The sequence below is a fragment of the Passer domesticus genome, chromosome 8 (assembly GCF_036417665.1).
Source record: "Passer domesticus isolate bPasDom1 chromosome 8, bPasDom1.hap1, whole genome shotgun sequence".
Taxonomy (NCBI): domain Eukaryota; kingdom Metazoa; phylum Chordata; class Aves; order Passeriformes; family Passeridae; genus Passer; species Passer domesticus.
This window is the reverse complement of record NC_087481.1, coordinates 42210749-42238244: the sequence shown is the minus strand read 5'-3', so window position 1 is coordinate 42238244 and position 27496 is coordinate 42210749. Positions and strand designations below refer to the sequence as shown.

At 38.8% G+C, this 27496-nt stretch overlaps 1 protein-coding gene and 1 long non-coding RNA gene across 10 annotated transcripts in view; one reads left to right on the top strand and one right to left on the bottom strand.

Annotated features, from left to right (window-relative positions):
- The window catches only part of PCGF5 (polycomb group ring finger 5), a 117984-nt gene that overhangs the window by 16617 nt on the left and 73871 nt on the right, over window positions 1–27496 (bottom strand). For 8 of the 9 annotated variants that reach the window (XM_064430840.1, XM_064430847.1, XM_064430848.1 and 5 more), the window contains 4 exons: window positions 17109–17418; window positions 7293–7389; window positions 2818–2873; window positions 2639–2698 (listed from right to left, as the gene is read on the bottom strand). In XM_064430840.1, coding sequence (XP_064286910.1) covers window positions 2639–2698; window positions 2818–2873; window positions 7293–7389; window positions 17109–17220 — 325 coding nt within the window. In that variant the 5' untranslated portion in view covers window positions 17221–17418. Of the gene's footprint in view, window positions 1–2638; window positions 2699–2817; window positions 2874–7292; window positions 7390–17108; window positions 17419–17866; window positions 18049–27496 lie in introns of those variants that run through there. The other variant, XM_064430845.1, reaches the window with a different exon arrangement.
- Window positions 8795–11009, top strand: LOC135305927 (uncharacterized). The gene is made up of 3 exons (XR_010366929.1): window positions 8795–8859; window positions 9902–9922; window positions 10626–11009. It is a non-coding gene; the product is annotated as an uncharacterized LOC135305927 (long non-coding RNA).

Sequence of the window (27496 nt, the reverse complement as noted above, 5' to 3'; positions counted from 1 at the left end):
TGTAAGAACTTCAGGTGTTTCTCTCCAGAAGGATTTTACAAGTAAATAGCCATATATTTACTTACTCCCTTTTACAAAGAAAAAATATAAGAAAATATGAAAGGTCTGTGTATTTTTTAGCAAAGCTTATACAAACTACATAATTACATAGAAAATGTTATCCTCTTTCACTCTGCTGTTAACATCTTCTACTGGCTCCTGGTTTAAAATTCTAACTCTTTGGAAAAGTACCACCTTGTATATTTAGAAAAGTTCACCAAAGTTGAGCACTCAAATGCTAAGACTAGCAAGTACATCTAGATAAGGCTGCAATGTATGTAAATAATAGCCATAAAATGGAGTAAGATTTACAGATTTAGAGTACAGTATACAATAATCTTATTTATACCTTATTGTATACATTTGGGTTTTTTCTGCATCCCCAACTTACTTATTTTGATTTAAAACAAGATTTTCTCTCTATTGGAATAAAACATTACCACAATTAACTTGAATAAGCTGCTTTCACATTTTTTAAAACACTTTCAGATCAAGTTCTGCTGCTTTCCTACACTTATCAGATTACAAAGGATTTTAGAAGAGTTCAGATGAGAAAATGGAATGTAAACTTTAATAAACACCAAGCCATGACCGAGTTTTTTGACACAGTAATTAGTTGCCTTTGTTCAGTTTACATATTCAAGATGAGTTTTAAGCTATATTCATTACTTTTCTTAGAATTTTTAAGTTTTTACTAATTATGAAAGATTTATCCCCAAGTCCCTATTAACTATTGACACATTTAGTTGAATGTCTATCATACAGACATTTTGTTCCTATCATCTTCCTATGGGAAGAATTTACAGTGTCAAACTACAGATTTTTTTTTTTTTCTCTGCAAGTCCAGGAAGTAAACTCTACCAATCCAGCAGGTGCAGTCCACCTGTCACAAGCATTTGTTCACTTCAGACAGGAGAGTACCAATGAATATTTTTTCTCTGTACCATAGTATTTCATAATTCATCAATTCTTTCTGGTAACCACGCTCCTACAGGAGTCACCAATGCCTGAGAGATGTTTTATTGTTTGGGGTTTTTTCCTTCTGATATGAGAAAATTTTAAGTCCTGGGATTTTTTTACAGCTCTTAGATGCTTAGGTTAGGAGCTGTGCTGCAACCTGTGGCACAGGACATAACTGACAGACTCTCAAATTACGGTGACAATCTGAGTGCAGGGCACGGTATTGACAACTGAAACAGCCTCTGCTAAATGAAATGATCCTCAGCAAATAATTTCTTCCCAGGCAAGATTCTAAATGCTTTTGTGTGGCAGAAAATAGCTTAAGTGCTCATAATTTGTATCAATGAGTTGTCATGACTTTCAAATACTGTGCAAAGTTCATAGCCCCAGGCTACAGTCTCTCATGGAGCTGGATAAATCTGTAGCTACTCAAAAGTATAATTTGGGAGTTAGAGCCTTCCTCTCATTCACAAAAAAACCAATCCAAGCTCTCACTACGCTTACTAACTCATCCCCATTGGGTTTATCATTAAATTAGGAGAGGAAGATAAGAAGCAGAAGTGTAAGTTGGTCAAAAGTAAGTCACTTTCTACAAATTTGCAAATTCTGTTGATTCTTTCTATGTATATAGCAGACCATTTTCTAAACAGTCAAGAAATTTCTCTATCTCACAAAAATATTTTCTAAGTTTTTTTTAAAACTGAACAGGCATACACTACACAGCATACTGTAGTAAACTAATATAATTTCATCTAAACAGTTCTGCAGTTCATAACTTATTTATACAATAGAGAAAGTAACATTGTCCCTCACAATGGATGCCAAATGCAAGTCAACAAAACTCGTGAGAAAGAAAATTAAATGTTATGAAGTTGAAAAGAAGACATTATAAAGAAATGAATGCAGAAGAATATTATAGGATGTTTACTTGACAGTTACCCTTTACTGAAAATAGCTATTTTTTAACTTAGCAGAATTTCAAAAGTTCTTTAAAATCAAATCAAATAGGCTATGGTATTAAAAACTTGATGTCAAATTAAAGAGGCATAAAACCAGCTGGATCTAGTCCTCGCTTAGAACCTCAGTACTGAGTTTCAAACTTCATGGGTCAACTACAAAAAACGAAACAAAAAAAGCAAAAAAAAAAAAAAAAAAAACAAAAAACCCAACCAAAAAGAAAGAAAGAAACAAGAAAGCATTGTGGGATCTATAGAAAACAATTATTTAGCATGTGTGGAAAACTGTTTTACTGCTTGTCATAACTAATTCTTGACAACCTCCTACTTAACAGATGGTCAAATTTGGTAACAGAAAGTAATTTGTAAAAACTCTGTAAAAAAATTCTGTCCTGCTCTATTAAGAAAATTAGGAATTCAGCTGGACAATTGTGAGAGTGTTGCAAGTGAGAGCCTAGGGTAATGCAAATAAAAATAATGGTAAAACAGCTAGAGTTTGTTAACCAACTGGCTGATAGATAAGCAGTAGTATGTGAAGGCCCACACATCTGCACAAATTCACTACAAGTTTCTGTAGTAGCTCTGAATTCAGCAAAAACAAAATGTACTTGTGTCAGTGAAGAAACTGGTCTCAATAAGCAGTGTTACTTAACACACGGATGAGAGAGGGAAAAAATCATCACCTTGTCCATTTTCTTGAGGTTTGTTTTTCTTCCAAAATTCGATCTCTCGCTGCAGTTCCTCTAGTTAACATCAAAGAACAGTATTGTGAATTTTTAAATCAATACCAGGTATATAATTAGAAAGAGCCATGCTCCCCCCACCAATCCAAACACATCCCAAAGCCAAATGAGGAACTTACGTTCTCGAAGTCCAGGCACCAACTTAAATATAATTTCCTCTAAGGTGTTATCCAGCCTTTCAGAGGAAAAAAATACATTTCACATTAAATGGATACTAGCATTTTAAGTACTTTTAGTGTTTAAATAACAAAAGCTTTTGAATAATGAGTTGCATTTTTCTGGTAAATAATGAGTCCTGTCAAAGTCAACTGATTTTAGTTTGCGAGACAACATGCATTAAAGCTTATCTCAACCATCTCCTAAATGGATTTATCATAGAAATAACTACGGAATTACTTTTTTAATGTAAAAATATAAGAATGAAGCAAAAGATAAAAGCATTATATTCTAAAATTTTTATTTCTGAATTTGCATTACACACAAACAGCAGTATTACTAGAAGGAACAGACTGGAAAAGTTGTATCCAATTTTAAGGTCCAGCTCATGAGTAGTAAGCATGAAAATTATAAACTCCATTAGCATACTGAGTGTTGAAGTGCTTTGGTAATAAGCCTGTTACAAGAAACTGAACAGACTATTCCCTACTTACCACACCACAAAGCAGTCTTGGCAGGATAAAGACCACAGTGCATCCATGCTGCTCTGACTTGACAGTTCTCAGTACCCAGCACAGTTCATTTGAACTATTTAAATCTGCCATGTGTTGTACACCAGAAGAGAGTACACAGCACAGGCATGTCCTCTGATACCCTGATATTAGTGCCAAAACTAGTTATCACAGTTCCTTACAGTGTACAGCCTGCAGTTACCCTTGTTGCTGAAGCTAAAATACTTTTCTTTCCTTTTCTCTGAATTTAACCAACTCTTCTATCCATTTAGTGTATCTAGTTTTAGTTTTCTAGTTCCTCTTCTGGTCTCTTATCCTTCATTTTCCTCTGGCTTTCATTCCGTTTCCCTTCCCTTCCCTCTCCTTTGTCCTTTATGTTCTCTCTTGTCAATAGAAACTCCCATTGCCCACAGCCTAAACAAAAACTCATGACAAAATAAACCACTAAATAATGCAGAGAAAGCATCATGACATTCAGTCAGAATCTGGCATATTTTAAATTGCCTCATTTTTTCATCTCAATAACAATATATTTCTTTATATATATATATATTTGCAAATACTCATGTGTACATGGTATTAATGATACACTATAGGCCTATTAAAAAAACATAGCTGTTCTGTCATATGTTCACCAACTGTTGCAAAGTAGGAGTAAGAATGAATGCTTTTATTGTTGAGGAAAGCCTACAATCCATATAAATTGATAACAATTAAAATAAATACATGAGTATTCAAGTTTCTTCTTACAGTATTTGTACTTGTACTCTACAATTAGACCCATTACCCAACCATCAAGTTCTGAGACTAGATCCCTGTGGCATCCATCAGTAGATTCAGTCATACCATAGAAATATTCATGTTTCAGCTACAACCACAATCCATTTTTAATTTCGTCTTCTTAAGGGGACAACAACAACAAACATTCAATACCTCCATAAAATAAAGCAGCACAGAGAGAGCACTTTCTCACAGATAAGAAGGAAATTAAAATTGTAGGATGTCTGAGTGCTTGATTTCTGACAGATGACAACGTAAGTCTACCTTCCCAGATGGTAGATCCCAGATCTTGCAGCCTCCTCTGTCAGTATTTGAGGGAACTACATGGTGCTGCTTTCTGTGAGGTACCCACAGCAGAGCACTGGGAACCTGGGAACATGCCTTAGAAATGGAATTTGTTTCACACTGTAAGAAAGCTCCAACCTTCAAAATTTACTCATTAAAAGAAATGAAATAAGGACTTTTCAAAAGAGAATGCCACTACCTTAATTAAAAACCCCTCTCTTCTTGAGGATGGTATAATACATGCTGGTTTTCTTTAATTTATTTTTGAAAATTCCCATTTAGCACTTTCTAATTTACTTTCAATGGCCCAAACCAAAAGTCACTGGTAATGCTAAAATAGCAAAAAAAATCCAGTATACTTTGCAAATTTACAATGCTAGAAGCAAGAAGTGGCTTCCCACTCTAGTCAATGACTTAATTATTTTTTTCCCAAAAACTAAACAAAAAACCCTTTCTTTACAGAGGATAAATAGTTTTCAATACTCTGACGTGGAGCAGGAAAAAAAAAAAAGTCCAATCTGATCTTTAAAAGCATAGAAACTAAAACTTTAGGGAAAAATGAAATTATCACGAGATTCTCAATTTCAGATGCATCTTTCAGTGTTCCCATAACCCACACATGCAAGCACTCTGACACAAAGATTTGTATTTTTGTGTCTCATATCAAACCCAAAATGAAACTACTTGAAAAAGGTGGTCTTAGTCATTTACTGTGATAGTTCCTATTAATGCTGAAAAAAGAACATTGATATTTTACAGACACCTACTTCCATTTCCACATCTTCTAACCATCTTCCAAATCTCCAAACCAGAACATACAGAAAGAATAATCAAGCATTTCTGTTAGCTTAGTATAGCTCCTTTTTTCACCTCTTCTGTAATACTGAATGAGTTACAAGGTCAACACTCTCTGATAATTATCAGCAAAAGTGAACCAAACTAGGACTATTGCTCAGGAAAACTTGCATGCACAGGATTATGCTAGTAAGAGAAAAAGAAGTCTGCCCTCATGGCATTATCAACACAGACCCTACTGAGTACTGATGATGCAGAATTTTGCTAAATCAGTAAAGGGAATTCTTAAATTTAACACTCTTCCTACATTTTCCTTTTAGAGCTCAATGTTGAATTTCAGACTTAGTCTTGTAGTTACAAGAGACCCTAAGTGCTGCCAACTAAGAGATACATGCAAAAAGCTCACATAGCTATGAAGTTACTCAGAACTGAGTTTAGAAGGAGTTTATAAAGCTTATCTGAGAGATCTTAGTTAAAACTCCTAAGTGGTGCTCAACACAATTTCTCAGAAAATGACTGCATTCTTTAGCAATGATGGGGCTGCTCTCCATGGTCAGAGTTTAACTCTTCTATTAAGTTATGCAGGCAACATCCAGGAAAGATAATTCCACTGCACGGCTCACGTGCCCTTCTGATTATTAGTTTAGCAAATGTTTAAAGTTGGTTCATAAAATACAACCAGGAAACTACTAACTATATGCAGTTTCTTGGCAAAGAGACCAAATGACTCTAAAAGGAATTTCAGGAAATAATTGCAGAGAAAATAGCTCTTCCCACATTTCTGGCTTGTGCTCTCAACTTTCCTCACCCATCTATAATTTCCCGCTCAAAGGATAATATTTGTTTACTAAACATCTACTATATGTTTCAGAAAATGCTTTTTTTGTCTCATATGAAGTGGTCCTATCAGAATAAAAGAAATATTTCTAAATGCTTTTGTTTTCAGTTTATTAGTAGCCTATAGCATATTCTGTTATGACTCACACAGAACCTCAGAAACTGACAGGAAATCAGAAAAATAATGTACATGAACCTGCTCAGCCCCACCCTTCCAAAAATATTCAGATGACAAAGACTTAGGCCAAAAACATCCTTTACAGCTGCTGAATTCAATCTCTCTCAGTTATGCTCTTGGTACAAAACTGGGAATGGTTGTGCACACATGGATCAGTCAAAAATCAAAGCAATGTATGACAAATTGTAACAAAAGCAAGGACATCAGAAAATGATACCAAGCCTAGTAAATTCCAGATGTAAATTTATATTTTCACATTAATGTAAGAATAAGTCCTTCTAAGTTCACAGCAGTTTTACAAGACAATAATACTGGGGGATGGGGTGGAGGTATTGGGAGTGAGGGCACGGAGAGCCTTCATCACTGCAGGAAAACATGAAGTTCTCCCCCTTATGATGACATTTCCAGATTTTTCAATCTTATGGGATATTTATCATCTTTGTTTCAACATAACATCATTAAAAGTGAAATCCAAAATTTTATGAAAAATAATTGTTTCTAAAAAGGTTTGTTAATACAATATATAAAAAATCTCAAAAAAGGGTATTTTAATGTAAAAAACATCTTTTCATGAGTGTATTTTCATTAATCTTACAGCAGATTTCAATTCAGATTGGTGGACTTATGCCTTGAAAGACATTGCTTTTAAAATTATTCATTTTCTATATGTTGCTCTATAAATAAAAAGCTGCCATGAGGTTTGGAATGCCCTAAATAATGTCAAAAAAACAACCCTCTAGAATTTAATTTCATGTAAAGAATAAAAGGTATCTGGTTCAATTATTTGTTTAATAGAGATACTATTTTTTTTTAAACTTGTACAGTAGAAGCACTATTTCTGTGTCTTTTCCTTATGTTTCCTCCTTTTATTTTATCTGAAAAAATCAATTTAGAATGCAGTGGGAGCTGAGAAAATGACAACCTATATTGCTTAGAACAGTTAATATATGCATTATACAGATAAGAAAAACAATTATTTGATCTTTTAGGATAAAGAAGTTAAGATTTTTTTGTTGTCCATTTCAGCAAATGCTGTGAAATAGATTCTTACCTTAACATTTCTAGTGGATTGGTCTCATGCACTTGGTTGCCACACCTGGGACAGTCATTGCTGTCTTCAAAGTGTTGAACAATACAAGTCTTACAAACTAAGACAGAGAAAGAAAAAAAAAAATCCACTTAGACAAAATCTAAATAATATTGCTCAAGTATGACCTAATGATACCTGGTAGCTACTCATACATCATAAGTAAAAGAGCATTGTCTTAAAGTTAATAATTACAATGTCTTATCCTCTTGTTCCTCAAAACCATAGTTCTGCTCCACTGGGACAAAAAGGTCAGCAGCACAGGCTGGACAAGCACTTCATGAGGTATTTTTGCTAGTCAGAATTCTCCCAGCATCATAACACATTAAGCCCATAGCCTGTACCACCTTAAAGAACAGGTTCTCAGGTGTGTGCTGGGGAACTTCAGCCAGCAGAGCCCACCATCACCTCAGCTGATCTGAAATAACTTACACACATCCCTTCAGTTCAATGGTGCTGCTTGCAGCTGAAAATACTGGTTTAAATACTTATTGTAAGAGAAACTGCACACAGATTCCAAGTGTTTCCTTTTTGACACAGTGCTTTCCAAAGCAATGAGAGAATGTACACTCAACATTTAATATTTGCACCTTATAATGAAAAATTAGCATCAGGACCATGGCAAGTATCAATAAACCCAAACCAACAACAACGTGAATTTAAAACCCAATCAACTGAAAGTAAACTAAACAAGGTATTACACTACTGTTGCTTCCAAATGATCAATTACAGACTGTAGATTTTAATGTCATTAATTATGGAAGCCAAGCTGATGAGAACAAATATGCCTGCTATTACTGCTGCACAACAATGTTCTGGATGGAGATAAACTCTACCCTGTTCCTACTATTAATTCACCTACACTGAAATAACTGCAAATTCATCAGTAAATGGACTGAGAAAATAAATGGACTGCTGTGACTGCAATATGCTTTCTGCTGAAACACTGTAATTTTTTTCATCAATTACTTAAACAAGTATGAACATCTCTAAACAAGTTGGTAAATCCTAATTATAAGACAACTCTAGGAATCTTAAGCTTCCTTTAACAAGCAAAGCCTGTATTTGTCTTTGCCTTAGAATGCTCAGAAGGGTTATATGAAATCAGCTGATGCTGATAATGCAGACACATTAAACCTCCAAGCAGGTGTTTTTTTCCAGCTGCTTTGAATCACTAACTTAAAGACATATAACTTTTTTTGCAAGATTGTCAAGGAATTGTAAAATAACTCTTCTGCCAGTTAAGCTTTTCAGCTGCAGCACCTGCTAGCTCCTAATCCTGGTACCTATATTGTGCTGAATTCACTGCTTGTGTCAGGAGAAGGTGTATGGGTTAGTGGTGGGTGGGGACAATACTGATGAACCACCAAGTCACCAGTCACCAGCTGTCTCAGAAATGCCATTAGTTGGAAATCTCAGTTTAAAGAGTGGGGGTGGGGGAAAGGGCTGAGGATCAAGTATGATGATGAAATAGTGAAGTCTAACACATATAAATTACAGTCATCTGGAAATTCAGCTAAAAGTCACTGAGGTAAGTAACAGAAGAATTTGGCTTACTCTAGACCTCTTCTAATTTGACTTCATAGAAACTGAGCTTAAAGATAACTGTTTTTCAATGAAGTTTCATCTGCTAACTCCTATAATAAAGGAAAGAGTCTTCATGTTTTTGGTAAGCCTTCTGTCTGGTATAAACAGCAGCATCTCTATGGAGTCTTTCTAGCCTGACACCAAGTAAAAACGATAAAGAATAAACCAAGTGGAAAAATTTGTAAACATGTAATTACAGTTGTTCAATATTAATTTCAGAATTTATAAGCTCAACCCCTAACCTTCTCTTGTTTGGAAAATGTCCAGGCTGGGTGAGGCTCTCAGCAACTTGAACCAGTGGAGGGTGTCCGTGCCCATGGGAGTAGGGTCAAAACTCACTAAGAGTTTGTTCCAGCCCAACCCATTCTATGAATTTTTTTGCAAGAGACTCAGAGAATTAGCAAAAATTCTTCAAAAGGAGAAGGGGCTTTGCATTAATGCCAGAGTGATTTGGTTTCTTTTCTGTAAACAATAGAATTAGCCTCCTTCTGAAAAAAATTCCTTGCATTTTAGAAAAACTTTCTGAAATTCTTAAGAGAATTTAATTCCCTTCACTTGCTTTCAGGATTTCAGTTCCACTCATGTCAGAGAAGTTACTGAAGTCTGTGATGAGATAACACTGTTCTTATTGCATTGTCATGAAAAGATATTTTACATTTGTGCTTCCTAGGTTTTTGGTTTGTTTTCCAAACCAAAGAGAAATAGGGCCTATCTGAGCTATAGCTTTCATTTAAATCTAGAATAAATCTGAAATTACTATTCAGAAGAACTCCATGCCATGGGGTCAATAACTAATACACTTATTTAAGTCAGAAAATTGACTCCATAAAAATCTCCCAAACACTACTGCTAAACATAAAGCATGCTAATATCCACAATAATGTAATTGGAAGAAATATTTATAATATAAATGAATCTATGGAAGGGAACTGAATTCTTCAGTCTGAATATATTTTTTTGCTCTCTTTATACCTTCTGTTTTTCAGAGGAGATGACACCCTTGGAAGGTATGCATGGTCCAAGAAAGGACCTAATGATTAATGAAGAGCTTAATTTCAGTGTAGGAAAGGTCATTGAGTAGAACATATACAGAGAAGACATCATAAGGAACCAAGAACCTCATTTCAGTCCTGGAATAAGGACTGGAGAAACACCATGGATGTTTTTCTATGCCAATAAACACACAGATCTGGATCATGTGTTTGTATAGCCAGCTCAATACCATAAAAACCCCCTTGAAACTGTAAATCAATACTGAAGTAATCTAACCAACTTTTGCTTTTTCTCATGTAGAGCTAATGTGCTATGAGGATTTGCTGACCAAAACTAAATGTGATTTACCAATAGGAATATAAGGTTAAAAAATACATATAAATTCTAGCATGCAAGAATAATGAACTGATACATGATACTCCTAGTGGGATCATCAACCAAACATTTTCCTATATGATAGGTATAATTGTCCTCTGTTGTTCTCAGTGTAAAACAATGAACATTTTTCAAAGGCTATCTCTTTGCAGTCTCAGAAAATGGGATGAAATCTAAATATTGGGTGAAAAAGGTAGGCAAAAAAAGAATCCTGAAACACAATTAAATGACAAATATCATTAATTCACCAACTTACGGAAAAAACCAAACTCCAAACCAAAACCCTTTAATGCTTCCAGTACAGATTAACAAAATAACATAGTTTCATTTGCTTTACTGTAGGTCATGGTTGGGCAGCAAGCAAGCAAAAGAAAACTGCTTAACCTAAATGTACAGTTTGAAGGATTTTGAGATATATGCTACACATGCCAGTGAAATGAGAACTTGAACTTCATAGACGCACAATGACATTTCAGAAGAGACACAATAAAAGTTAAACTCATGTAAGATGACTTTCTATGGCTGATAAAAGTACTTGTGTGACATATGCTAATTGGCTGGCTGCATAACAATGCTGTTTTCCAATACAGAGATATCTGGTTCACACATTCTTTCAGATCTTCGTAATCAGATGAAAAACATAGAAACAAGTGCCAAGACTGTACTGTATGTCATAAACAAACAAAAAAAGTACATCTCTTATGAATATCTCCATACATATGTATCTGTCCAGGTTACTGTTTAAATGTTGATTAATGAGGTACCTAAATAAAACTTCATACTGCATTTTTAGAATAAAGTATTCTACAAGATAACATTTAATTAGTTAATTGTGGTACAAATTCTTTGTCAGAACTCATCCTTTGAATTCTTCCAAGGATTTTCTCTCTTAAAGTTAATCACTCTGATTCAGTGAGCAAAGGAAGGGCACAGGATATGCACAGCTAGTGGAACATCAAACCCATCTAGTGGATCATCAAACCCATCTCAGTGATGGCACAGATGTGCAACAAGTAATTCGGTATGTTTACTGAAGTATTTAATTATCTACCTTAAGCCTGCTTTAAAAGCACTTACTTTTAGGGAAAGTGTTTGCTTAAAACAGGACAGAAAACGCCACTTAAACAGCCTTTTCAGAAACTATACAAGTGGGACTATTCCTCTCTTAATTACTACTACCAGACATAGTCACACTAGATTTTCTTTTGTTAAAAGGGAGAGAAAATTTCAGTATGCAATAACCAATAAAGACTTTTTGTGTTGAAAACTATTTAAAAATAACATTTAGGCCCTGCTACATGCCATTGACTAAAGTTTCTGCTGGAGGAGGAGTCTGAAGGCAGCTCAGCTTGCTTGTCTGAGGGTGAGAAATTTTGCTGCAGTGAAGTTTTTTTGGGATCCTGTGTTGACAGCATAGGTTTTTAGCAAAATCTGAAAACCATTCTGGTTGAAAGATTATTTGATATTGAAAATTTTATCTCTGGTAAATTTCCTGCAGGGAAGGACATTTCTCAAAGTTCATAGACCACCTTGGTTGGCAATTTCTTAACACAAATATTAGAGAGACCAACTAGGAGTAATGCACCTTTTGATCTCCTGTTCATAAACAGGGACAAGTTGGTGATGAATACAGCCACAGAGAGCAGCTTGCCTTGAGGTGAGTTGAGAAAGGATACATACATAAACAGCACAGTTAGCACTCTGAACTTCAGAGGATGGGACTTCAGCTTGTTGAAGCAACTGCTCATTTTCAGTTGCTCATTTAAGCAACTGCTCAGATTTCCCAAGGAGACTATCATTGGAAAGAGACTTAAGAGAGCTGGATGAGCTATACAGTCCACTGCTAAGGAAATTATGTCATAAGAATTGCTTAGTGCACAAGAATTGCTTAGTTCCTAATTAATATGCAAAAGTAGATCATATTAGAAAAGAATGGAAACAATGGGAAACAAAAGGATATAAAATCACTACTCTGACACTGAGAGACAAAAACCAGGAAAGCCAAGACCCAGCCATAGCTAAAACTGATGAGAGACACAAGGGAATTGTGTAACTATGCTAGTAGCTGAAGGAAACTTAGACAAAATATGCCTGTTAATGAATGAAGGAAACAGCTCAGGAATGGCTTATAAAGCCCTCAGTATCTTTTTGCCTTGGTCTTCACAGGCACTGCTTGATCCTCCCTGTATACCCGCTTGATTTGGGAAGGAGAGTGATAATCAACAGCCAAGGAGCAACAGGTTAAAACTTACTGAGAAAGACTGGATGTATTCAAATCTACAGGCCAGATAGGATTCACAGAGATGAAAGCTTATCACCCTGATCAGGTGATTATGAGAGGTACCCCATGACTAGAAAAGGGTGGTGTGTTATGCCCATGAACAGCCTCCACTGGCTCACTGGGACGATGGCAGATTACATCATGGCCCTTGGAGTCAATTTCCAGCTATACGTGGGACAAAAATGTCATCAGGAAGTGGCAACAGCAATTTGCCTAAAGCAAATCGTGCTACAGACTGGCAGGTGATGTAATAATAGCTTGTACCATTTGAACAGAGTTACAGGAGTGATGGAGCCCATCTTCTGGGGAGTGGCAAATAGTATCACAAGCAATGGTCATATGTTGACATTTGGCAGGACATTCAGAAAAAACTAGATAAAGCCTGTAGCACTGGAAATGGTTATTAAGAGAGGCTGTGGAGACTTCATGCTTAGAAATTGAAATGTCAACTACACAGAGACATGGCTTGACCTGGTAGAGTGCTGGCAACTAACCTGCCTCCTGCATATAGTTAGCCTAGACAACCTCCACATGTTTATTGATGTTTTCAACCAACATTTCTATGATTGTGTAAACAGTGCATTATTTTTTAAGATACTAAAGAATGTTCTTGAGGAAAGTTTATTTTGCAAATTTTGTAAGTGCACACTGTACTAAACAATGGAGTGACTCAGGAGACAGATGATGGGACATGCCCTTTAGCTCACATCCAGCCTGCTTCCATCAGTAGTTCTTAAACATCCTTGACAACTATGTAACAGACTAGGGAAAAAGGTTTCAGTCCATAAGACAAAACCATTCTGTTGAAAGTAGCAAAAAAGAAATGAAGTATTGAATTTGCAGAATAAGTAATTTTGCATTAATGTAACAGTTCCCTTTCCAACAGAAATAGGAAAGTTTGCACTTCTGGTACCCAAGTTGCCCTTAGGTTTCCCAGTGAATAGTGGAGTTTTCTGTCCAACATTTTCAAAAGCCCCAGCAGAAACATCTCTTATTTAAAAGGCACTCATTTCTCAGAGCAGGACTTAATATTTTCCAGAAATACAGAATATGCAAATCAACTGCTAATTCCCTGCTTTGGTTACTACTGATCACATTAGTTCCTCTATGATCACTGGAGAATATCTATGTCAATACATGCTTTTCATCTTGTCCAAAGTAATAAACCGTACTCCCAGTATCTAATGAATTTACACTGCTTCTTCAACCATAAATACCTGCAGATTTTGATCATTTGTACAACACTTTTTCAATTATGGCAATTAGTAAGTACAAGACAAATACCAAAGGACAGTTAAAATCATAGTATACTGTGGTATCTATTTGGACAATACTGAAGAATCATATCTGCATGCTATCATACCTGTATTTGAAAAAAAAAAAATTTCTACAAGATAACTTAGTAGAATACCTTCCTCAATTCTTCCATCACCTTTTCCTTTGCAGACATAAGATTTGCATATCACCACTGCTTTCAAGTTTTAAATTTTCCTTTCCATCACTGTAATCTTTGTATGTTGCCAACTGAAACTAGACTTTACTACAAAGAAACACCACCTTCTTTCCTGCATTTCTACTTAAGGACCCAAATGTGGGGCAGTTTTTTGGTGAGAAGACCTGTGTAACTATATGGCAGCTCAGTAAAATACACGTGCTCTGACCTGGGAACTAGGCAGTAACAGAGCTGGCTCACTGGAGAGCTCACAAACTACAAAAGAACAAAGAAGCAGATGCTGCTGAGAAGAGAATGCTCCTTCTGCCATTATTGTTTTGTAATAGAACCAAAAGTAAATAAAAAATAGATTGTGTAAACAAAAAGATACCACAATAAAAACATTTTTTCTTAAATCTGATTTCTGATGTAACTATTTTCCCCTAACCCCAACCTTTTAAAAGTTGTTAATGGTCATTAAACGTCAACCATAAAAAAATTAGCTAATACTGGAATTTATCCAGTTTCTTTAAAGGGAAAGAGGATTTAACAATATATTTACCTCTCGCTAATAAATTTACCTCTGTTAAGTACCTCAGTCTTTTCCTGATACCTTGTCCCTATTTTCCCCCTGTATCCAATAAAGGATGAAGATCTTCCTTAGCACTCCTTTTCTTGATAATGTATTTATATAAACATTTTAAATTGTCTATTATGGCAGTAGCCAGATTAAGTTCTGGTTGGGCTTTGGCCCCTCTAATTTTCTCTTTTCATAACTTCATGATATCCCTGCAGTCCTTCTGGGTTGACTCCTCCTTCTTCCAAATTCAGAAACTCTACTTTTCTTACTAAGATCCAGAGAAGGCTTTCTGTACAGCCAGGCTGGTCACTTTCCCTGCCAGTTCATCTTTCTGCACATGGGGACAACCTGCTCCTGTGCCTTTAGGATTTCCTTCTTAAAGCACTACAGCCTCCCTGGGCTCTTCTGCCCTTCAGGACTGCCTCCCAAGGGACTCCATCAACCAGGCTACAAAATCTGCCCCCAGAAGTTCAGGGAAGTGGTTCTGCTAAATGCTCTCCTTACTTTTCCAAGAATTGAAAACTACCTCTTTGTGATTGCTGTGCCCAAAGACATCCTCCAACATTCACACCACCTACCAGTCCCTCTCTGTTCACAAACAGCAGGTCCAGCAGGACCTCACTCACCAACTATGTCAAGAAGTTACCCTCCACCCACTCCAGGAACCTCCTAGACTGTCTTCTCTCTGCTATTTCCAGTAGGCATCTGGTAAGTTGAAATATTCCTCTAGAACAAGTGCTAGTGACTGTGAGACTTCCCTCAGCTGCTTCTCGAATGTTTCATCTACCCCTTCCTTGTGCTTAGGTGATGCATAACAGACTCCCACCATGGTACCTGCCTTGTTGGCCATTCCCCCAATTCTTACCCATGAACACTCAACTCCGTCATCACCATCATTGAATTCTAGACACTCACAACACTCCGTAACACACGGTGCTACCCCACCAGGTCTCCTTTCTTGCCTATCCCTTCTGGAGAGTTTTACAGCCATCCACTGCATCCCTGCATTTGTGTGAGTTATCCTGCCATGTTTCTGGGATGGCCACTGTGCTGTAATTTTCCTGCTGCACAGTGGCTTCCATTGTTTTAATTCTCTGTGTGCTTCATATAGTAGGGATGTAACACCAAATTGTAAAAATTAACAGAGAAGGCATTAACAACTGCAAGAACAACACTGCACAACAACTTCAGGAAATGCCAAGACAAGACTTTTAACCGATATTCATTATAGGTTCAAAAATGGGAAATCTACCAAAAGACATACAATTCCCCTTACTCTTCTTTTAGAAGACTTCAAATGTTATTTGGAAAGAAGTCAAATTCTAAAGAAGGTCCAGTGAAACTACTGACCATTCAGAAATAAATGTAAAAAAAGCAAGCATGTAAATAAGCTTGTGAAAGGAAGATGAGAGAGTTTGGCAGGACCATTCACACATTTAATATAATTCATACATGACAACGTATGATGATGTAGTAGGAGCAGAAGACAACCTAAACAACTTTTCCTGAGACAGCTTCACTGAAAGAGATCTATTCCCTAAGTAAATATTTTGCCACCTTCAAATATTTTTCTGCATTGTGCCATGGAACACATTTTAGAGATGTGGGCCACTACTGTATCCACACACATACTGCCAACAGATACATTAGTTTAAGTTTCAAGCATGGTTATATCACCAAGAGAGCAGACCTGACCTAATGATCTCACCTGTGATCAGACAGGCCACAGTGATATAAATTAGGTGCTAGAGCCAGCACAATCTCCACTAGCCTAGGGCAAACAAAAGGGTCTCTGTACTCTGCCAGGTCCAGCAGAGCTGACATACCCTCACAGACTGGGTTAGGTTGGAAGGGAGCCCAGTGGGTCATCTGGTCCAACCTCTCTGCTCAAGCAGGATCATCCCAGAGCACACAGCACAGAATGGCATCCAGACTGCTCTTGGGTATCTCCAATGAGGGCGCCTCCACACCCTCTCTGGGCAATCTGTTCCAGTGCTTGGCCACCCATACAGTAAAGAAGTTCTTCCTCATGTTCAGGTGGAACTTCCTGTGCATCACTTTCTGCCCACTGCCTCTTGTTTTGTTGTTGGCACTACCAAGCAGAGCCTGGCTCCATCCTCTTGACATCCACCCTTAGATATTTACACACCTTAGTGAGGCCCCCTCTCAGCCACCTTTCCTGAATCTGAACAGGCCCAGCTCCCTCAGCCTTTCCTTGTAAGAGAGGCACTCCAGATCCTTGATCACCTTTTACTACTCTCTGCTGCACCTGCTCCAGGAGCTCCATATCTCTTTTGCACTGTGGAGCATAGAACTGCACACAGTTCAAGATAATCCAAACTACAGACCAGTGTTTAGGAAACTTCAGAAGAGACTGGATTAATTCAAAATATTCAATGTAAAAATTCAGTAAATAAAAACAAGCACAGTGGTCATATTAAACACATTAACACGTTAAAACACTTAAAAAAAACCCAACAACCAAAAAAAAAGACTTATGAAGGAGGGACTATTTTGCAAAGTATTACTTACAGGTATGGAGGCACTCCGTTACTGTAGTTGGCTTGATGAGATAGCCTTTACAGATATAGCAGGTGATATGAGGATTGAAATCTTTCACCAAGTGCTTCCTCTGAGCAGCCATTCGTGGAGCAGGAAGCGCTGGCAGAGTGCTTGGGGCCAGAGAAGCAGGTCTGAGAGGCGTCGATGTCCACAGTTCACAAGAGCTGTGGCTCTGCTCTGTGCAACTGGACTTCTCCAGGCATTTGATCTTAATTCCGCAGGTCTCACTGAGACATGGCTCATAATTCCTGCTCCTGTGCCGGGCGAGTCATTTTCCTACCTGTAACACACGTGGAAAAAGAGAGCTACGTGAACCTGGCCGGACAGCGGCGATGCCCCGGAGGACCAATGTCGCCATGAACTTGGCAGCGGCACGGGGCTGTCATTTACATAACAGCAGCCGCCGTGCGCGGCAGCCGAGCTCCGAGGCCGCGCCCCCCGCCCCGCCGCGCTCCGGCCGCCGGCGGGACGGGCTCGGGCCCGCGGTGACAGGTGCAGGGGCCGCGGCCGCCCCGCCGGCACGGCCCGCCCGGCACAGCCCGCCCCGCCCCGCCGGGCCCGCAGGCCGCGCCGGGCCCGCGGGGAGCAGCCCTCCCGCCGCCCCGGCCCCGCGGGACCGCGGCCGGAGAGGGCGGCGGCCGCCCGGCTCTGCCCGCGCTCTCCCGACTCCCGTCCCTCCCCTCCCGCACCTGCGGCGCCTCCCGCCCCCGCCGCGGCCCCGGCCGTACCTGGCGCAGCCCCGCGGCCTCGGGCGGGCGGCCGGCGAAAGAGAAAGGGAAACGCCGTGCGCCTCCCCCGCTCGGAGCGCTCCCTCCTCCCCGCCGGGCTGCCGCGGCCGGTCCCGGGGCGGGCGGGACGGGCGCGCAGGCGCTGCTCCCGGCCGAGCCCCGCTGCGCCACAGCCCGCAGCGCCGCTCGGGGCGGCAGCGGCCGGAGCCCTGCGCGGCCCCGCGCCGCGGGCTGCCCGCGCACGGCGGCCGGACGGCAGCGCTGCCGGCCCCGGGTAAGCGCGGCGGCGGCGCCCGGCCCGCGCCCTCCGCTCGGCACACACCGCTGGGGCACCGGCGCCGTTTCTTAAAAATAACTTCAGCTTCTGCCCGCGGAAGGGTGGAAGTTAAACCCGTTTCTCCAGCCCGCAAACACTAAACACCGCACTAAGTTAGCCCGAATCCCGTGAAAATACGTGTGCTTTCCTCGAACCGGGACCAACTAGCCAACGGCTTAGCACGAGTAAAAGCTGTCTCCGTGGCTCAGTGCATCTGCTTTTTACCCCCCCACTCACAGAAATCCATCATATTACGAGGTAATTACCCACAAAACTAATGCTGCCTTAATTTTCCAATTGTACTCTTTCTAGAAAATTTCTTGTATACTGCATTTAACAATAATGACAGAAACGTAAGGAGACATTTCCTATATCAGCTGCAATGCCACCACATTACCTGCAACTGTTTTAGGTGTTTGCTCTTCTGTTCTGCATTTTGAAATAAATGCTCATTTTGCAGCGGCCCTCCAGTGCTCTCTTCCCTTTCATCCTTGTGTAAGTGCTGCAACAGCTGAAGGCTTTAATAACTTTTGACCTGTTTCTGCCATCCAGTCCTACTGCTGTAATATTTACCACGCAACAGATCTCCATTAACATCAATTCAATGGCTAGTCTGAATCAGGTGCATCAAAAAGTGTTACAATTGAAGTTACAGTGCAATGATAAATACATGATAAACTAGACAGAGCAATTAAACAATCTAAATTATTTTTCCGGATAAAATGTTCATCTTGTATGAGGCTATTTCTCCACAACATGAACAAAAGTTTACATAGCTAAAAATCTTTTGAAGCAGCATAGAATTCAGAGTATCCTGAGTTGGAATGAACCCACAAGTATCATCGAAGTCCAACTCCTGTTCCTGCACACGAACGTCCCTGAGTCACACCATGTGCCAGAAAGCATTGTCTAACAGCTTCTTCAACTCTGTCAGGCTTGGTGCTGTGACCACTTCCCTGGGGACCCTCTTCCAGTGCCCAAACACCCTCTTGGTGAAGAACCTTTTCCTAATATCCAACCTAAACCTCCCCTGACTCAGCTTCAGGTCATTTCCTTGGGTCCCATCACTGGTCACCACAGAGAAGAGATCAGTGCCTGCCCTTCTCATCCCCTCATGAGCAACCTGCAGACTCTATGAAGTCTCCCCTCAGTCTCCTCCAGGCAAACAAGCCAAGTGACCTGAGCCCCGCTCCTCACAAGGCCCCCCACCATCTTCACAGCCCTCCTTTGGACACTCACTAACAGCTTTACATCTTTCTTCCACTGAGGTGGCCCAAGTGCCCCGGCACTCAAGGCGAGGCTGCACCAGGGCAGAGGAGAAGGGGTCAGCCACCGGCCCTGACTGGCAGGTGATGCTGTGCCTGATGCACCCCAGGATTCAGTATAGCTTAACAGTGTTTTGATGGTTTAAACCTTCTACTGTTAACCATTGTTGCAGTTTTATACCACAAAACACACACTGACAAGTCACAGGCTAAAGAACACTAAACAGAGAAAGATACAACAAAAACTATATACATATCATGGGAATATTTTCATTAGTCACATTCAGTCAGTTTAGTGGAATTTGACCTATATCAGAATGTGCATAAGAGTGGTCCTGCTCAAATGTAGTTTGATACAGCATTATTAAACTTATATACATGCATTTAAAACATGCAGCTGCTGATGCTCTCCTGGGCTGTTTCCAAACCACTGCATCTGGTAACACTTTTTTAAAATCTAAACTGTATTCTAAGTGAGATTTCATAGCATTGTTTATCAAGTGTCCCATTTGAAAAACTAAGGAACCCAACATTTTCTAAATGAATTAATCAGCTAAGCTCATGTTTACATGGTAATGAATGCACTGTATTCTATTCAAGCACATTAAAACCTCAGTTATGTCATTCATTATACTGTGTAGGCCATGCAGTAATGCTCACACAGCAGTTGGGACACTTGCAAATGTACACAACTGGTATTGATCCCCCTAAATCATGCTGAAGTCCCTCTTTTAAGGACAAGCAGTCCCATGCCAGGTAAGTGATAGTGTAGGTGACAAATTCTTGCCTCATCTCACCACAATGCAGGAACTGAGTCCTGCTGGTACCAAGTGATACTGACTGAAGGTGATGAAAGCTGAGGCTTTCAGCACCTTTCCAGACCACAACATAAAGAGCAAATGAGAAGCAGCACAGAAAAAGCTCTCATTTCATTATCAGAGGAAAGTAGATCCTTAAATACTTATGCTTTACATCATCAGGAAGCAAATTATGTTAATAAATGCCTATGAATTAATTATAAATTCAAAGATAGTTAACTCCTAGCATTGCATGCAACAGGCTTATTTAAACATACAGGTCCATATACATGATGTGAGCATTTTGATCTACTTATAGCAGTTCAAAGGTAACAAGAATAGTGTTTGATTCAAACAAGGCATTAATTTCATATCATGAAAGAAACAGAATTAAAAAATTAACTGAGCTCATCAGAGTAAATATGTGTCATTAGTGATAGGAAACATGGTGTCCTGGTTCTCTTGCAAATATTTCCCCAGCTCACCTGGGTTCTGGATTTGTTCACACAGAAAGTCCCAGGCTATTGGGTCAGAAAATTCCTTCAGGGTTTGGCCCATTTTCTTCCACTCCCCACACTACTCAGCACTTTCCATGCCTGGGTCAGGTGCCTCCTCAACCCCTCTAGACATCTCAGCCCTCACTCTAGACAAGCTGCAGGCCATATAGTGGAAGTTTACCAGATGAAATACCAGGAAAGTGGTCTCTGTAACATTCAGGGGAAACTGAATATTCTCAAAAGGTGAGAATAACATCTAGATTACACATAACAGATTTAAAGGAGAAGAAGAGCTGGGAAACCTCATCCCCTACTCCTCCTCTAACAATCTGGGTGCAGTCACCAATAAATCCCCAAAACAGGCTACAGAATCTAGGACGAATAAACAACAGACCATGCACATTTTGAACAAACCCCAGTACCTTTGTTAACTCTCTATAAATCATAATCATCACACCCAGAAAAATAGCAATCCAAATCAGTGCCCTTCTCCTGTAAAAGCTACATGTTAGGGACAGTACTGGAGCTATCTGTGGGTAAGAAAACAAGCATAAACCTAGGGACCAGAAAGACATCAGTGCCTCAAGCCAGAGAGATGTTATAAATTCAAGCAGCTGCAGATTACACACCAAGAGAAAGGAATCTGGTAGAGGAAGTGAAGCTTCTGCAGACCAAACTGCACACCACTGCTTCTGCCTCCCTTTGCTCTTGGATCTAGTTTTAAGGCACAGAACTCAATACCCAGCATCAGCAGATGGTGGGGGATACAATACAGTATCATAAAGTCACCCTAGGACACATGGTATGACAGAGGTGGTGACTGTAGCCCTCAAATGAGTGATGAAAATACAGCTGCTCTAATTTTTCTCTATTTCTTCAACTTTTGACTTTCTCATCAACTGAATTTTACTCAGCAGTCCTCAGTTTTCTCTAACACAGTGTTTGCTTTTTGTAAAAAGCCAAGTCCTTTTTCACATATATGAGCTTTCCTAAAACAAAAAAATAAATGCTGCTTTCTAAGCATAATCATCCTTGAGGAGTATTTTCTTGAAATCTCTAAAGAACTACTGTATCATTCTAATGTGAAACAGAATTACTTACATTTAACATGAATAAAATGTATCTTTTGAAAGGAACAGCCAGGACACACAAGAATTTGTGAACTCCAAGAATTCCATTAAAGCAGTTCTAATACTTTTTGAAATATACCAATGTTCAATGTCAGCTCCCAAATAAATTTCAGAGACAAAATAAACATTGATCAATAAAGCCAAGTTCTCAGTAAAATCTGAAATGAGTGAATAATTCTAACTTTGCAAGAAGATCCACATTGGTACAATGTTACATCCTTATCGAGCTACTCTGGAGTCTGTTTCTAGGCAAATCTCCAACTACCCTCCAGTTATTCTAAGAGTTACTTGTATTTTGTAGATGAAAGAATTAATGAAATCCATCTGAACTAGGAAACTAACAAAACAAAAAATCCTTAGTTTTCTTGATAGAATTGTGTAGCAATCTGAATGGCATTTAGAGAGAACCACAGCATTCACCTTCACTGGATACTCTAGACATCTGATGGAAATGCCATTCTACAGCTTTTAAAAACTTGAAACCTTCACAGAATTCCTTAGGTCAGAATACACCTCTTGAGATCATCTAATGCAACCTGGCTGCTCAAGCAGGGCCAGCTAAAGCAGGTTGCCCAGGACTGTATCCAGCTGGGTTTTGACTATGTCCATAGATGGGGTTGTACAATCTGGGCAATCTGTCCCAGTTTTGATCAACTTCATAATGAAAAAAAAGTTTTCCTGTTATCAGGTAGAATTTAATGTGTTTCAATTTGTATCTATTACCTCTTTTCCTGTCAGTGGGCACTACTGAGAACAGTTTGACGTCTTCGTCTTCATTCATTTCCATCAAGGAATTGCATATGCTGAAAAGATCCCCATGAGACTTTTTTTCTCCAGCTGAGCAGTCCCCAAACTCTCCACCTCTCCCTGTATGAACAGTGCTCCAATACCTTAACCATCTTTGGGGCCCTGTGGTCCCTCTAGGGCTCTGAGACTTGCTTCATGTCCTTCTTGTTCTAAGAACTGGACACAGCACTCCATATGCCATTTCATCAGTGCTGCACCACAGAGAGGAAAATCAACCTCAAACTCCAGGCAACCTACTTAAAATTACTGCATGCTTACTCAGGTGGGAAGAAGAGTTCACATATAACCACCTGGGAACTCTTATTTCCAGTGTTAAATTCCCAATCAAGCAGAACATTATCTAGAATAGAACACTAATTGGGTTGGTAGGACCTTTGGACATCATCTAGTCTGTGCCTTTGCTCAAAGCAGGTCTAATGTTAAAGTTAATTCAGACTGCTCACAGCTTCATCCAAATAAAGTCTGAGTGCATGTAAGGATGGCAATTATAACCCCTCTAGGCAATTTGTCTCAACCCCTGACCATCCTCATTGTGAATTAATTTATTTAGGTCCAGTTGGAATTTTCCTTGCTCCATCTTGTATACTTTCTCATATATATGAGTAATTTACTAGCAGAAAGTAAACTTAACTCTTACTGCCATCATCCAAGTCTTTGTCATAATCTTGGAATGATGTGACATATTTCTTTGCTTTTTAGGCAAAGAGTAGTACCATTGTTTATCATATAAAAATAGTAGTATGCTCAGTGTGAAAACTGCCTTTGATTCGATAGGAAACAATAGGAATCGGGCTACTCTTATCCCCATCAGTTACTCATGAAAATGATCAGCAATGAGGTTTTGCATTTCTGCCAAGAGGGTTTTTCTTCATCCTCACTGAGCCCTCTATAAGAAGCCATATATTAGCACATAATAGCACTTCTGGGATATATATAGCATTCTTTAATGCTTACTCTTCTTTTATAGCCTAAAGTAAAGTAGCAAAGCAGGTTGCAAAATGCCAACATCTGTATTATTAGGCCATTGACAAATACATAAACAAGAAAAATGCATTTAAGAAACACTTCAAGAGAAAGGTAAAATTGTGTCACACAGTGTTCCAACTGTGTTGAACTAAATTCCAGGAACTTTTAAAAAGTAAGAGAAATCGTAAAGTAAGTTCCTACAGACTTTATAATAATTGGCTGCTAGTAAAGAAGACAGAATCAAACAAGTGACTCCAGCAATGGAAAGATGAGCAGATCTGTATTGTTAAACATTTCCTTAGCACACTGAAATACTGGTCAGCCATAGCACACACTGTCTCTTCCCAGCTAGGGAACCAGAAAACAAGAAACAAGGTCATAGCAGTGGGAGAGGGAGATTGCCAGTGCAAGGAAAAAAAAAATCATAACTCTGAAACAAAATTGACTAGAAATTGTCACAAGCATGAAGGAGAAAATTTAACTTCAGTCACTTGTATGCAGAGGTTGAAGGGAAAAAATATCTGGTTTAGAACATATTATTAGCTGACCATTAAACATACAGAGTGAAGATCTTGTGACCAGTTTTACATACCTCCCTGAAAACAGCAAATTCAAGAACTGTGATTATAGTCTTCAGAGGTATTGCAAGTATAAAAACAACAATCTATCTCAGCAGAATCCAAACTTTTCAGCTAAAAGCAGCTAGAATTAAGTATGATGGGCATATTTTTAAAAGGTATTTATTTTCCTTCTGTTTCCTTGATTATTTTGTCACTACTCTGGATTTTGATTTTGAAGAATATTTTGAATAAGCATGATTACATGTATCAGACACAAACATATCCAGAAACTTCCCAGAGGAAGTGAGACAAACTAGGAAAATTTTACAGACCAAATGGTCTGTTCAGTTACTCCAGTGTCCAATGTGTGAACTGTGATCAGCTGTTGCTTTCTGGTTTGTTTGGGTTTTTTAAAGCACAGTGCAGGTATACATGGCCATGCAGCCAAGCTGATTCTTCATGTGCAAATAACCTAACTGACATTATTTTGGCCTTAAAGGCAAAGATTCTTTGTTATAGTATTAAACTTTGCACTGTGCCACAAGAGTTGGTTTGTTTGTTTAGGTTTTTTTCCCCCATAGCTAATTGATTTTTGGTGAAGTGGGGTTACCATTTGAAGCATCAGAGACTGCTCACAGAGAGCGATGCAGTGGCAGGAGGTTTACAAGACATAAACTCAAGATGCTTCTGTGCCTTCATGTGCCTGCGTGCTTGGTTAAAAACCAGTGATCTGTGGTGGAGTTAGGATCTCTGGGCAGCTAAAATACAGGTGGTATCCTCAACCTCTCCTGGATTTATGTCATGGCACACTGACTTCCATGCCCTTTGGTCTGCTGTGCTACATCTCCTTCACCTTTTTGTAGGGTATTGGAAACAAATGTTTTGTGTTTCTTAGTATGTTCTGTAGGCTGCAATGGAGTAGATATTATTTCAGAGTTGCCTGATTGTGGAGATGCACAGGGTCTCCAAAGTAGTCTTTTACAGTCCTATGCTTTATACAAATTTCTAGCAGTTCTGTATTAAGTAGAGAATCTAGCAAGTCTGTGTAAGTTGAGCAAGTAATGGTGGTGTGCTTTGGAACATCATAAAGAAGACACATAATTTGACACAAATACCTTGGTTCTTAATCAGGTGTTCTCCTTGCACCTCAAACATCTTGCATCATCAGAATTACATTTTTGGTCTCCAGCTACTTACTTCACTTCTACTGAAGAGTTTATTAGACTGTCTCTGATTTAATGTAAATCCCACTTGTGTTGCCGTTTCTATTATTATATAATCTCCAATACTTCTTGACTACTTCACCTATTGCTATCTGACGATATGCTTCTGCCAGTTCAGTTTCCTTTTACGCTGCTCTCTGCAATATATCACCTGCTTGTTCTGAGGCTTCTCCAGAGAAAATCTGCTCTGCAATTAATGCTACTTCAAGTCTCCCTGGTACTCCACAATGGAAAAAATAAATCAATCAGTGATACTCAGAGCTACATTATCAGAAAAATTCCAGTGGTGTACTCATGCACAGAGCAGCCTGATACAGCTGTTGTCTGCATGGGCAAGACTATGTCTCCTCCATAGACTTCCAGGATCTGTAGGTCACAGAGCAAACACTTTGCCAATTTGATATATGCATCCTTCCAGGGGAAATATATAACAGTATGAACATAGGTTTCAGATTTGCTAATCAAGTCACAACAAAGTCTGTGCTTTTTCACAAGACATCCTATCGGCTACTTGCTATAATTCTATTACTTTTTAAAAAACCCTTGTTTCTGTAAGTAATATATATCCTCTTCCATTCTATACTGCATTGTACACATATATAATATAAAAATACTATAAATACTAAATACTAAAAAAATACTATAAAATACTATATAATTATTATAGATAATATTTTTCCCTTCTTTTCCCCCCTCAAATTATCAAAGCCACTTACATCAACATATACAGCCCAGCTAAACAATAATCTGAAGTCTTCAAATAGTTTTATAGAGTTTCATCTCTCAATTTCCATGAAATTAAAAGACAAATGAAAACAATGAAAACAAACTGTAAGAAGCCTCCAGTGACTCCTACTAAAACTGTTACTAACAGATTTTGTTTCTTACAGTTGAAAACTGGCAGGAATGCAAATCAAATTGTATCACACATGTCAAACAGCTTCACAATTATGCAATCAACTTGCACTGCAAATTAAAAACAAGACTTGCTACTAGATCTTAAGTCAAAACAAATTTAAAACGTCAATAAGCTCAGTGAAAGCAATCCTCAGCAAATCTACTCATGACTGTTATGATGGCAGAACCAGAAAACAAACAGGCTTGAAGGGAGATAGAAAAGTAGCAACGAAATTGCCTCATCTTTTACAAGACAAATTAAGGATATTCACAATGTCTTAGGGAGTTTACTCTATTTCAATACATTTTCAACAGGAGTTCTGTTTCCAGCTCTCTCAAGAATAAAACCTTTAAATTAGTAACACAATGTTGGGTGGACTCCATTTAGTTTGAACTGCATGGGACTCACTCATGGGAACTGCCACTTCGTCAGCCCATTGAAACTGTCAGCTTTGTCAGAGAAAACCTGTGACTTAATTTGTAAAACAGAGCATGTTTCTTCTGGATAAACTAAGAGAAAATAGGGGACAGATCAAGATACCAAGCTTCACATCCTCCTATGATCTTTTTTGACAGCACTTTAACATATGTAGAGTGTCAAGGTCTGTGGAGCAACATGTTCCATGTGATCCTGTCCATCTAATTGTGTGACTGCAGTCACTGTGGAATTTGACCTACTGAGTTAGATAAAAAACCTTTCATATGAAAAAGCAAAAATAAAAGCTCTTTAGTATTTCAGATGTTTTTAACAGCTCACATTAACAAATAAGAGTCACTGCAAGTAATATTTCACTGAAAGCATCATCTTGAAATTCTAATAATTTTTATCCACTATAGTAATGGTAACAATTAAGCAAAACTGATATATTTAGTTGATTCTTCATGTGAATAATGTGCTAGTTTTGAGGACAGACAAATTCAGGATTCTAGCCAGAACCTATTCTCAAGTGAGCAATCAGCCCATGACTTGGCATCATCTGCCAGTTCTGCAGTGACATTAGCTTAGGAAGTTGACTGCTGGTTTGCCCAGCCTTAGTTCTGTGACTGCATGCAACCAAAGAAGTTTGTATAAATGGTGTCAACATGTGACATTATGATAATGGAGTTTTCTAAAGAAAAGATGTATAAAACAATTCTCAAGTATGCTTGATATTGTTTTTGCAATTACAAAA